Raw genomic sequence first — 14,838 nt, 5'->3', positions numbered from 1 at the left:
CGTAATTGGGTGTATAATGTTAAAAGATATTAAATGATTATGGTTTTAGTTATGTGTTTGGTGATATTTACAATATTGATGTTAAATCATTCATAAAAAAATTCAAATGTAGAATTATCGATACTTTTAAACAAGATTGGTATAGTACTATAGAAAATAGCACGGTGTTAGATGTGTATAGACATTTTAAAACCTGTCTGGAATATGAACCTTATTTAGATATTTTACCAAAGAGCTTACGTTTTTTTCTTTTGTAGACTACGGCTGTCCGTGCACCCACTCCATATTCAAACTGGTAGATACAATAGAAATAACGTTGTACGCAACCAAAGATGTTGTTTGTGTTGTAAATCTAATGACATCGAAGATGAATATCATTTTATGTGTGTTTGTAAATCCTTTAGCAATTTAAGGAATAAATATATCAACAATTGTTACTTTATAAGACCTTCTGTATTTAAATATATGCAGCTGTTGAAATCTAACAACAGAGCTGAACTGATTAACTTATGTCTGTTTGTTAAAAATGCTCTCAAAGAAAGATCCACTTTGATTAATGTTAGAACATAATTCTATTTAATGTTCATCCTCTGATATATATATATATTAGTTTATTTAATTTAATTACTTAGAAGTATTGAATACTTTTGTACATATATATATTTGTATATATATACTCATTTGTTTGCATTATCTGTTACTTTACATACACGTTGACATTATATGTTATATCATTATGTGTTGTTGACGATGTACATTGTACAAGTCAAAATAAATTGTCTGTCTGTCTGTCTGTCTGTCAACCAACGATCGGGCGAGCTTCTGGTCTTTGTATTCTTCTGGGATTGGAATAGTACCCTACGTTGCTTTGCGTTTAAAACCCTTTTGGAGAATAGAGATTGCGGGTACCCTTCATTTTGTCTCTCTTGATTACGATTGATAAGAGGACTGTAGTCTTATTCATAAAAAACATTAAACTGTATAAAATAGCAAAACACATCGGTAAAACACCCCCGTTAACCAAATGTTCGCTTGCACTAAATAATAACCAACAGGTTTGCACCATTTTCTTACACAGGTAGTTGTAGGAAACGCAGCTTCTACAATCAGTAAATAGGACGACTTTGTGTACTCTTGCTAAAGTCGTTCGTATCAGACTTCCTTATAATCCAATTTGCATTTTAAGGAAATGGTTGTCTGAAAATGGCGTTTTGTCCTGAATTTATATTGCATGTCAATTCCGTTGAACTTCCGTTCTCGTAACTTTCTCGAAAATACAAACAGCCTGTCCCATTTCTTCAAGCATTAAACTTAATCAAGCAGGGTTCGATTGTAGGAACGACGCAGTAGTACAAATGACGTGTTTAATGACCGTTTGACTCCGCCTCTCCTAAGAAGAACGATCTTACAGTGGATTGGTTATATATGTGCCCATAGAACACCATTGCAAATATAAGTGGGTTGATATTATATATAAGCGCCACAAGGGTTTATATTGATGATAAGACTTGACAAGAAATTATCGTACGTAAACAAACTATGGTACATTGAAGGGGCTGTCTCACGTATGATAAAATAGCGAAAAAAAAAGAAAATTGTCGAAAACTGACATAAACTTGGCATCGATGTGTACAATGCATTGGAACTTACTAACTGAAGTACCACCTAGTTTACAATTAATTTAAGTTTAGCAGTTAGTTCGTACTTTTCTATTAAAAACGATTTCTGAGTGTCTACCATGTAGAATTCATTCCTTATGCGTGATTGGCTAGTCGGTGTTATTGCGTGATATTACCGAGGTAGGTGTATTGCTTAATTATGTCACCCGAATAGAATAAGCCTTTGTAGCTCAGTGAGTAAGACGCTGGACTTCAATTTTGGCGACGCGGGTTCGAACCCGGTCTCCGTCACAATTTTTTTTTACATGTCCAGAGATTCGTTACAGAAAAAAACTTTTTTGGAGCCAATCTGTGACACAGTCCCTTTAAAGTGTACATTTGAATGTCCTCATAATGATATCAAAGTTGTGTTGTTTTGCCTGTATGTTGGTTGATTATTGAATTGAACTCGTGGACCTTAGTTAAGGCAAGACAAAACTGTTCTTGACCCCATATCTTACACATTTCAAAGGCTTTGTAGAAACACAATTTTTCTACAATCTATATATATGTTATCTTTAGCATTAAAATAAAGAATATGGTCAAATTCAATTTATCAATTTTTTGTCTGTATATTTGATGTCATTAAATACGGGTAATAAAACCCTTTTTTTCATGAATTTGATTCTTATTAATGTCTTTTTGGATCTTTGGAGAGAAATAAATTACATATTGCCTATAGATTATCGTGGGACACCCCAGGGACACTACTGCGCTATGTAAAATGTGTACTGGAAGAAAATAACATGGTTGTCGCCGATACCTGCATCTGATACAGAACAATAAAAACTAAAGGGGCAAGCATGGTAGCAAAATAATTTACAACGATTCTTAATTGAATTCAGATGATTCAATCATGTAGGTGTAATGTTATGTGTTGAAATGGTTTTGTGTTATGTTCTGTTTTTGAACATAAATCATTGAACACTTGCAAATTAAAACCTGTGAAAAAATGAAGCTTTTTCAGTTTCATTATTTAAAAAAAAAATCATGAGATATAGACTCGTGCAATTCTTGAAAAATAACTATCACGTTTGCCTGCACTTATTAAAATCAGTTCCTTGTTAATTTGTCACTTTCATGGAATCAGAAAATATCACGATCGAACATCAAGTATTTGTAAAAAGATCAATGCTAAAATGTTTTCATTGTCTACAGAACTGGAACTCTTGTACAATAAGTTTCTTAAGGTTTCGTTGAATAGCTTTTAAAGGGCACATTAAGCCACAAACAGAATTGTCAGTATTGTGAAACATTTCAATAGGACTTTTCAAGTTTATCTTGAACGGGAGTATTTGCATTATCAGAAAACTGAACTAGAGTGCAGAAGATCGAGTTTGTGTCGGAGTTTTTATGCCTTACGTAGTGTTAAGAGGTTAACACCATGTAATGGAAAATTAATTGATATAAAATATTGATACTAATGGGTAAATGTTTTTTTTTCCGTTTATAAATTCAACTGATTGTTAAACATCTTAAACAATACTTTTAATTGTTTAAGGCAAGTACGAGAAATTTTGATATGCAAACAATAGGAAGAAAGTATTAAATGGTAAATGGACTCAAGCACTTAAAAGGCTAAAGTATTGATAACTGCAAATACCCTTTTTTTAAATGATTTGGTACAAATACTTATTTTTTATATATTTTTGTTTTAAACTATTGCTATTAACAACTAACATTTCTCCGGTCATTATAAGGACGTTGTACTTCAACCAACCGCAGTCAGATTTCCAATATCATCTAGTATAACAACTATGGAACAGTTTGACAACCTGCCACTGATTTAAAATCTAATTGTTTAATAAGTACAAATGCAATAAGCATTTGAGGGCGTACATTGAATAGACGACACGGTTTGTAATTTGTACTTCACTATATTTTTATTACTGTGGTGTTCTACTCGAATGAGTATTGTTTAGTAATGCATGGTTTAGCCGCCGAAAACTGGTTTTACCCCTTGAGTTACTTCATTGACCGTACCGAAACAAAAGCCCTTATACGTCGCAGAGCAATGGTTGCATACATGGTGTAAATGTCCTATTGTATGATTTATGCGTTCGTTTCAATACAGTTTCTAAATTATATAACGTTCCTATTTTTAGATAGTTCAGTGTTAAAATGATTGTTTTCGTTGTAGCCCAGTGGACTAAATCCAAATAATGATAATATATCGTGGGCTTAGTGCAAACACGGTTTTAACTGAATAAAGAAAAAGAAGGCGTTAAAACAGTTTGGGGGTTAAGTCTAGATATGATAACAACTATGAACTCATTTAACGTCGCATGACGGTGTAGGTCGTATGTAAAATGAAATATTTTTTTATCAACTCAAACTATTTAATGTGTAGTTTTATGAACGGATACATGGACATACATCTAAAGCAACGGATATATGGCCTTATTTCTATAACCACACAGGTATGATTATTGTGTCGTATTCAAATTTCATTTACAAACATGAATATATTGGATATAATGTCATATTTAAATCCAAATATATTGCTTTGACTGCCGTGGTTGTTCATTATCAATTGTATCTGTTTAATCGTACAGTTTGTAGATGGATTTAAGACATATTTTGAAAACTCTATTGAACTTATGTTTGGCTGGCAGTTCCAAGGTGGTAACCCCAGTATCGTTTGATAAAGCTATTTTGATGCAAGTGGTGTCTTCCTGTCTAGTTGGTACTCTCTGTGTCTCTCCTTCAGTGCTTCTTGGGGCCTAACATTTAGACTAAAAACATCTTAATATAGCAAAGGCATATTACGTATACAATTAATAGATGTTAGGGTAACTGCTTTAGACCGGTCAAAGAAACAATACTTCACTATGAAATTATACTCAACATAACCTGGATAACAACGTAAATCATTTTGGAAACTATTGTTATCTACTGTTTTATGTAATAAACTCAAGCGTAAACTTATGACTTCATGTCTTTCTGTGTATGAAAATAGAATGGCGGCATCCATTTTGTGGCATGCTTTAAGGTCCGTGGTACTTTTGAGGTAGCGTATGTTTCTTTTCATATGAATAACACGAAAAGCATCGAATTTCTTGACTATATTATAGTTATTGTTTTGTCTAAAAGGTTTAAGATAATGTTTTATTTTAATATTGAAAGCATTTATAAATGTTGAAAAAAGTGTGCGCGTCTTTAGTTTACCCGTTTTTCACTGACCGTTCAAAGGCGGTTACCCTTACAATTATAAATACAGCTATTTTGATGCACGTGTGGACACTCTTTGTTGTTTTTACGTTTTGTGTCTCTCGTTCAACTATTTTAAAATGATATTAATATGCATTCAAAAAAGGAGCCATAGACATTATTTAAAAGAAAATATCATTCCATAATAGTTTATACAATATTGGTAACAATATAGATATATGCATTTATATGCTTCATAATTAAAGGAAAGATATCTAACAACAAAATAATATAATGTTTATTCTGTTCTCTATAACAATTAATGTTTCATATGTGGCATGATTTATTCAGGGACATAACGGTGATATCCATTACTATTTTGCATTGTTTAATGATAATGAAGCTTTAATTCAGTATTTATGATACAAATGTAGGTTGCCATTTAGGAAGACACATGAAACATTGCAAAACAAAAGCTCAGTATTTTGGGGGTTTGGAAAGGCCTTAATTTGACATATGCATATTTTGTTTCCGGTTTCATGAGACGGACCAACCCTCAAACACATTGCCCGTTCCAAACTATTTAATTCCTTATTTTTTCTGTAAAGTTGAACAGACTTCAAAAATGTGTATGCTAACTTCACAAATTGGTAGTTATTTTTTGTGGACTCTTTTCCTATCTTTTGTTGTATTTTGCATTTTAAGCCTTTGCTTTTCATCGCTTGTTATACCGTGAAACTTCTCTTAAACCACATAAATTGATTCGAACTTTCTTCGTCGGTCAGTTTAAGCAGGTTGGTTTTCTTTCACAAAGTTAGTGGACGAGATAACATTCCCGGTCTAGAATGAATGGCGTTATATTAAGGTGACGTTAAGGACAAATTTCACTGTACGTGCAAGTAAGCTTGTACTTTTTGATTATTAACTTGCAATGATTTAGATAAAAATATTTTATAGATGGCATATATTTAAAAAATACTTACAGGTGTGTTCGTTGAAAGCAACTTATAACATGGGATATCGATTTTAGTGGAAATTAATCAGTACATATATAATTATTTTTAGTATTATCAAAAGCATGATTTTCGTGACAATTGACATTTCAGTGATTGAAATTATGAAAGTCGATTGTACAACATATGTTCTTATCCTAATGCATTTCTTATTTTAACTTAATGAAATGCCTTTTTATCCACTGCTGCATAATTCCTTAGTTCTCAGATTGATAAATTACTTGTGTTTAGTACAGGGTTCCATCCATTTCTATGTTATCCGTGTGGCTTTGCGCCTTGTTATCTGGCGTGGTTAAACAAGGTTTGATATCCGGATATCAGCAAAACGAGTATTCAACACAACACCTTCAGATAATCAGTTAGAGGGATGTTGCGATTAAAACAGTAACAGAAAGGGATGATAACATTATAATAGTTGTAATATTTCAAAATTAACCACTGATATAATTTGTTATAGCATCAATCCGTTAAAAATAAAAGTGATGATGGTTTCATTTTTTCAAAATAAACAACTTACATTAAATCTTATGAAATTAAATTTCTCCATAAAATCGGTTTGTATGATGATGTGTCTGAATAATTATGCTAACTACTGTTTTGAATTATTTTACGTTTCTTCATTTTTCAGTTATGCCAATCGGAAGGGACTCTAAAATGCAGAACTTTCGGGTCGTAGTCATGGGGACCGGTGGCGTCGGGAAAAGTTCTATTATAAGCAAATTCATGAACGATAAATTCACTGAAGTTCATAAAGAAACTATAGAAGAACTGCACAGACACCAGATGCGGTTTGACAGTGGGAGTGTTGAAATAGACATTCTAGACACGGCCGGATCTCTTCAGTTCCCGGCGATGAGAAAACTTGCAATAGCAACAGGGGATGCATTCTTTCTTGTTTTCTCTGCTAATAATCCGGAAAGCTTTGAAATTGTTAAACACCTTCGAGATGAAATAAAAGAGCAAAAACAAAAGGGACAGTACTCGATCGTTGTTGTCGCAAATAAAACTGATTTAGACATTGAGGAAAATCACTCTCACGCGGTGACAGAGTCGGTTGTGTGTATGGACTGGGAGGAAAAGTTTATTACTACATCTGCCAAAACAGGGGACAATATTGAATGCGTATTTCAAGCCCTTGAAGATAAAATTAGGGAGAGAATGGTAAATTTGAAGAAGAAACGCCTGTCCTTTTTCAGGAGGATTTCAATGCCTGTGATGAGAATGACAAAATCGGAAACTGCAACGACAGCACTTGTGGAGATCAAACCTCGACCACAGTCGATGAAAAATTAAAACAAAATACTTTTTTGCACAACAGTTGAATTTCAAATATATATTAATTTAAGGTTGGAAAACATATACCTTCTGTGTATAATCACTGTGCTACAGTTCGTTTTTAAACTTTATTTAATATATATATACTCACATTGTTCAAAACTATTTTTATTGTTTATACATCAGTTATCGAATAGTAAACTTAGCGGTCTATAATGCCTTATTATGTTAACCTGATTTCACTTTATTGATCAAATGAAAAACAACAACGGAAGATTTGTGCACAGATTAGATAAATTGTTTTCTTATATTTCATAGTTACGTGGCCCCGAATTCCCCTGTTAAAATGCACCAAAATTATGCTTATATTTTTTGACTGTCCATCAGTTATATATTTTTTTGTTTCGATTTTAAAGGCTAATGAATACAATGTGTTTAATTTTACCAAAGTAACTGCACATTTTTTGTGAAAGGCATCAGTTCTTTTTGTCAAATATCCTGTTTGAATACTAAGTATAGTAGTTTTTACCATACAGAATTGCAATTATTGATAAAATCTAAAATGTTACCTAGTGTGCATTTGCATCTGCCGGACTTGTCTACCAGTTGATGTCTTAATTACCTTATATGGGACTAAATGGCGTAGTGGTATAATATAAGTGTTACTATTTTTGTAACTATATTAATTGTTTTTGCTGGTGCCTTATTGAACAAGTGATTTCAATCCTATGAACAATGTAAACTAATATTAATCAGGTCAGTTTTATAAAGCAATTTTAAATTGTACTGCTTAAAGTTGTTTCCTTTTTTCATTTTGTAAAATAACGATTATTTTCACATGTACAATAAAAATAGAACTAACCGCTGGATTAAATTTTTACAGCAAAAGCACTTCACTTTTACTCACATTGAAATTTGCTCAATAGTTTTATTGTTTGTATGGGATAAGTTCAACTAGTTAAACGGCATAATTGTATTTTTTTCGATTACAATACAGACATATTTTCTCTAGTGTCAGTTAAGGTGGTATTAAATGTACAAATATCGTTACGTCAGATATAATTACTTATCACGAAGTGCCTTTTGCAGATTAGTTCGAAAAGGTCGCAGACATTGAGACTGTGCCATGCATTATGTCTTAATGTTTATAGACCATGCATTGATATAGACACATATAACGGATAAACCTGTCATTTGAATACCCTACTCTACGTTCAATAATAAGGCGACTTCGTCTACGGTTTCGTACTTTCACATTGAATGGTTGACAGGCTGTATTAGGTCGATTGCATCTTCAATACGATCCATTTTTTTTCCCGAACTTTGACGAGTTTTCCGGGATAGTTTCCGGGGAATAAACCAGTGCGAAATCGATGACACAGATTTATACTTTAACCGATAGTATTAATTTCCTCAGCCGCCACCAAAATGTTGACATAGATATATACATGTTTGAATTGTGATTCAATACGTGTTCATTTTGAAACTATTTTCGTATTCTACCTTTTATGTTGCGTTTTGTAACTCGTCGATATTTGAATACTTGCGTTTTCTATTAGTGTAAATTACGTTATTACGCAGAAAGCAGCTTATTCGATTAATATTAACCGCATTACGCATTACGAATACTTATTACATTGCTATTTTTAGCAAGTAACTTAATATAGAGAACGCAGCTCCGTAGTTTTTAGAGCAGATTGGTCACTAGGTAACATTTAGATGTAAATGTAAATGAATATTGGGTCGTTCTAACAGTGCTAGGTCTGTGATTCCCATACGCGCATTACTTCGTTAAATGCTAAAACTGCCGATGCTGACATAAGTTTGACCACAGTTGGCACACGAAAAGTCACTAAATGTTGATGGGCTGACTTGGAGATCACTATAATATCAGGAGGTCCGAACATATCTGTATTATTTCTTGTCTTATACCAGAGTTTTATAGCTTTGATCTTAAGTAGGAAGGGTCTTTTAATTGTGACGATAGGCATATTTCGGCTGGTTCTCTCAAAATAGCAGAACTAGTAAGTTAACCGTAGCTTTTACACACAACTAGTCATCAGCGGACATAATGAAAACATTGCTTTTTTCACCATTAAATTTTAATATTTTATATGCCCTATTTTCTCTAAAATATAATTGCAAGCTTATAACACAATTCGATATCAAGTTACAATAAGATATTTTTTAAGCATGTTATGTGTTTCATACATACATTCATGCAATTATCTCAAAAGTATCCATAGGGAAATATATTTGAACGAGATAAGGGTTATTCATCTGAAAATAATTTTCAACATTCTATTTACTCATTCAACAACAAATACGGCACAATGAATAAGTCTGGCATTGTGTAGGAGTGAAAACTGCCCAGATATCCTTTTAGAAGATAAAAACGTCTAGAAATCGCTACAATGTAAAACTTGGTATATAAGACATAGTTGTGGTCACACTATATTTAAGCCGTTGGAAATTGATATCACAAGTCTCACATCTATGCATCTATGCTACCATAGATTTTACCAAACTCTGTCTTTCAGGGCTGTTGGTCAATTGGGCCACAGCGTAACATATTTTCAACACTGAATGTTCTTTCAATGTTATATTATTTGAAACTTCAATGGTATTGGTCAAAATAAATTGTCGATAACATATGGTTTTGGAATCAATTTAATGTCAAATATCTAGGAGAATAGCATCCACCGATATGCTTGTCTTTCGTGCAGCATGACTTGACATACATTCTCTTGTCCACAGACATATTCGTTAAATTCACCCCACAGTTAGCTCATTCATCAGTAAAATAACCTTACGCTATTTACATAAGAAATTGAATTATAATGGAAAAAATCTGGATGTTTATATGTAGGCTTTTGCAAAATACTAATAACCTTAAAAAACAACATCAAACGCATGACTTATACGGTACAAATGGCTACTACTATTATTATTGCTGGAATGTTATAAAACATAAAATTAAAGCTCTATATACAGGATAAGAGTTAACTTATATTGACGTAAACTAAATCTATTTAGTATTATTTGTTGTTTAGCTGGGATCGTTGAGACAGTAATTGAATAGATCCGCCTGCTCCGGTGAATGGGTCAATTCCTACTGATTGGCAGTCGGCCACACCTATGCCAGGTGATCATTAATGGCATCATTAACCCCAGAATACACAAGAAAATAAACACGTTCGAGAATATTATATTCATAATAAACTTGAACATACTATGGAACTGTGTGCACATTGAACATCGCTTGCATTGTTAGCGATTGACATCATTATAAACGCGATTATACAATGCTAATTGGTAAAACATGAAGGTGCTATCTGAAACAAAACAAGGAAATTCCACAAAGGTAGTCAGTATGTCAACTGTTTGACCTGAAATTCCATTTCTTTTCAGGCGATGAACCAATACCAAAACGGAATGTGCGTTAATTGGCGTTATATGGTTAAGTGTATGGTAACAGACCCAAACATCAATGATCATTATTTTCAACAATATCTCAGACGGTCAATATAAGGTATTCCAAGGACATTGATTATACATCTTGGTGCGAACGCGAGAGTGACTGCTATTTTACGGAAGTAAGATACCGGGGTTTTGTCTGTGTATGTGTTTGATTGTGTTTTTTATTGTTGTGGTTTTATTTGTTTGTTTGATTTTTGTTGTTTTGTGGTTTTTAGGGGGAGGGGGGGAGGTATGTGCAATCATGGAATGATATACTCATATATTTACATACATTAGCTGATTTATAATTATATATCATGAATTGAACTGTGTTTTCTTACATAAATTACAACATAAACAACATGGTTAGATACTATGATGCAGAATTCTAAATAACATAACCTCTGGATCACTGATTATTCTACAGTTCCTCTAAATAAGCATGTATTTATAACAATCGTCTAAGAATATATCAAAGAATTTCAAAAGAAAGACAGATTCTGCCATGTAGGTATTGATCATGTGACTCATCTTATATTTGTTATCACAAATATCGGGAAAAGCCCCGACAACACAAAATTCCTATAATTGTACGTACATACAATATTTACCTTAAACTATTTGTTTTGCAATTAAGGGTATGAGAAAGAAAATATTTTAAATTAACATGCTACCACAGCCTGTTGATGACTAGGCTATGTTTTACAATTATGTTCACAATTAATAACAATCGAATTCAAAATCATTTTGAGAGGCCCGAAAAATTGTAACCGTTAAGTGCCTGTCATTACCAAAAAAATAGGTTATGTAAATTGATGAATTGTTAATACAATAAGCTTGTTTCATACCAGTGAACCAGATACACCTATATGTACTAAGATATATGAACATTGCTTTCATCTCACAAGTGTATTTATAGTGTAAACTTCATAAAACGAACAAGATATTGGCTGAGGAAGGTTTAACTATTTTTAGCAAGTTAAATTAGTCAGGGTCTTGTAGTCACATCCGATTTCGGCGTAATTATCTTTAATCATCTATTCCAAATTGAATTCTCACCAATAATAATTCAAGGTTAAACGGCTTCTTTCAAATTCACATTAACGTTGAAATCTTATAAACGTTTAAAAATAAAGTGGTATTTTACTTCACACTAATTTAAACCGCGTTTAACCATACATGGTGTAGCCTCGTCGCATCGTTATTTTCTTAACACGTCATGTAAACATGTGATTGCGTCCTCACATTACGAAATGTGTTCTGTACAAGCCCGTTTATAATAATATATTCATAGATATTACATATGTGACGTAATTTCGGGACAAAAAATAAAAGACTGACGCAATGTCGATTCAATGCATTATTTCAGGAAGCTGGTTATAAAACTTAATGTAATCTTTTTGTTAATGTTGTTATTTATTATGTCAATTCATGAGTACATCAGTTTCATATATTCATATACAAAAAAATAAATGCATATCGATGAACAACAGCTCTTCTTAAAAGCACTTATTGTTTTGAAAATGATTTAACACCCAAGTCCATGAAGAATTTTAAAGCAAATGTTCAACTTCTGCTTATGGTTATTGATGGAAAAAAAATCTGAACAAAAACGGTGCATGCTCTTGTCTTTTTTATACATATGCGAATAGTGCTAAAACGTAGACCTTTCCGCTGGACAGATAACACATCACGATAAGATGGGTGCTCTATTCGCATCGATGCTCCCGCGAGATAAGACGCCTGAATTCCATTAATACGTCAATAAACTTGATGCGATGAAGACCCCACAAGACGAAACCTATAACGCACTTATCAAACTTTGAATTTTGCAGATACTGTAGGTCAGAGACCACTAGATTAATTTTCTAGTTATTCTTCAAACCTATACCAATTTGCACGCGAAATAACACTGATTTTTATCATCATACATGGGGAGAAAGTTCCAATTTTTGTACTTAACATTAATCAACGTTATAAACATGTTACGTTTAAAGAAAATGATTGAACGTAGCCACTGTTTATTCGACTTAGTTTTCACATCCGGTGTAAGACTATAACGAATACAGTGAAAAATAAAAAAAAATTATAAATTATAAACCCAGCTTGTTAACTTGCTTTTAATATTAAAAACTAATCAGCTTCAAAAACCTATACAGATATACCATGCCTTTATTCACATTCATGTGTTAATTAAAAGATATTTATGTGTACGACTTAGTAATCACTTCCTAATTGGTGTTATTTTCCATGTTATTACATAAGGATAAGAGAAATAACAGATAATATGAGTATGTAGTGCATCCGTGTCGTCGGAGAAACGTATTAACAGGTATCTAATGTCGTCTGCGATTACCAATATATCAAATTGCATTATTATTAAGATGTTAACCGAACGCTCACTTCATTCCCACAAAGATGCAGTAATGTTTCATTACGTTATAGCATTTGAAAAAAAATATAAATGCATTTAAATGCATTTAATAGTGAACGTTTGAATTTATCATATTTTGGCAACACATCAAATGTGTTGTTTATCTTGAAGTTATTTTTTCTTGATACAAAATGTAATTGCCTTTTCGGTTATTTTTTGTCTTTTGTCATGTCTTAATGTTATTGTAAAGTCTTCTTCTTCCGGTTCTACTTCTATGTTTAAATCACATAGGGCATATTATTCAATGTGAATGGGTTCCAACGTTAGAAAAATTGGCCCCTTTTAATTGGCGATAATAATTAATTGTTCGATATTAAGTATTTTGTGAATAAAAGAACATTGTTTGCACGTAAATATTTGCTTCGCACAATTAATACACCTTATCATTCAATTGGAGGATATGATTTTTTATAATTTAGATTTGTTTTTATATTGCATATGCATTGGTGACGTCATCCGATAACGTACAGTTAAAACCTCTCGGCAAATCCTTATTTGCAAATCCTTATTGGTCCGTACATATAAATTGTAGTCGAGACTGCTCCTGTTTGTGGATATGATCAATGCAAATGTGATTGATCCATGTGATTGTATTTAGATTGAAACAAAAAATTCACTTTGAGTAGAAATGAACATGCATACACATAAAAATAAATTTCAACATACATGTGCTGATAATAAGATTAAATAAGAGTGTTATTTATAAACACAAACATAAGTGGTTCATATTATTGTATCAGTGAAAATCACTTAGGCTTCGGCAGGGTGTAATTTCTCACATATTATATAAGATACACAGTGTAATTTCTTTGCCAGTGATGTGAAGAGTCTTTAATTGTAGGAAATACGTCGCCTCGGAAGTGCTTTCCGATATTGATGTGTCTAGACATGTTTTTAAAACCCAAACAATTGGCTCTTTAATTGCATAGGTGACTCGCTGGCTGTCTCCTGATATCGACTGCTGGAATGGAAAGGTCGTCGCAGATAGCTTGTCTCTTATAACATATCTATAGGAATACCACGGGGTATTATACTTTTGTATGTGAGCGCACATTATATTTATTGTATTAATTGTATTTATTGGAGAAAAGAAATTTATGATATCCATTGCATTGACATCGGAAGGCAAATTGTATTGAAACAACACACACAATCATATAATAGCCTTCTGATCAGCATACGCGAAAAGGTTTCTGTATTAGATTTGGGCAATGTACAAATACATTAAATGTTGTGATTTCGAAACCAACCGATACATATTGAACAAAAAACAGTGTTGTGATACATAACAACTCATGCCATTTCCAGTTGGAGTTAATGTTCTAGCGGAATATCATTTATTAGACTTAATAGATGAGGTAAAATTGCAATTTCGATACATTCAGACGGATAGCCCATGTTATGCCGAAAAATGTGTCAGTTTCTTCCATCAATTCAATTCAGACGATAATCAATCACAAATATGAATAAACTTGGATATTCCCTTCATTGTGTCAGATCACGTTTTTAATATAGGATATATACGGGTCGTCAAATAACCCACATTTTTTTTCGAAGAGCTCGTAGGCTTTTGTAAGCTTCCTTTTTATTCCGTGCTTTTTCCGGTCTAAAATAACAAAACGACCTACATGTATCGCTTGCAAATATATAGTATATGAAATAATTCAAAACATCCGATTGTTAATTTCTTAGTCACTTTTGAGATTGAAGTAAAATGCATACTAATATCAGATTTGGTGAGAATTACAATATAAACAATAAAGTATTGATGGAATTTGCTTTCTTTGAAGTCGTGACATTACGTAATCTTGCTTTGATGACTTCATAGTTTTAAGATATAATAATGGTG

General features: G+C 32.5%; 1 protein-coding gene across 1 annotated transcript; it reads left to right on the top strand.

The window, feature by feature from the left end:
- The first annotated feature begins 3,942 nt into the window (after positions 1 to 3,942).
- Positions 3,943 to 8,043, top strand: LOC128225218 (ras-related protein Rap-2b-like). Its single transcript, XM_052935308.1, has 2 exons — positions 3,943 to 4,078; positions 6,450 to 8,043. Exon 2 carries the CDS (start codon positions 6,452 to 6,454, stop codon positions 7,112 to 7,114), a length of 663 nt encoding a protein of 220 aa, XP_052791268.1. The 5' UTR covers positions 3,943 to 4,078; positions 6,450 to 6,451; the 3' UTR covers positions 7,115 to 8,043.
- The last annotated feature ends 6,795 nt before the right edge of the window (positions 8,044 to 14,838 follow it).

Source organism: Mya arenaria, chromosome 2, assembly GCF_026914265.1.
Source record: "Mya arenaria isolate MELC-2E11 chromosome 2, ASM2691426v1".
In the NCBI taxonomy this organism is placed as follows: domain Eukaryota; kingdom Metazoa; phylum Mollusca; class Bivalvia; order Myida; family Myidae; genus Mya; species Mya arenaria.
The sequence above is the reverse complement of the archived record's forward strand: the minus strand, read 5'-3'. Positions and strand labels throughout refer to the sequence as shown.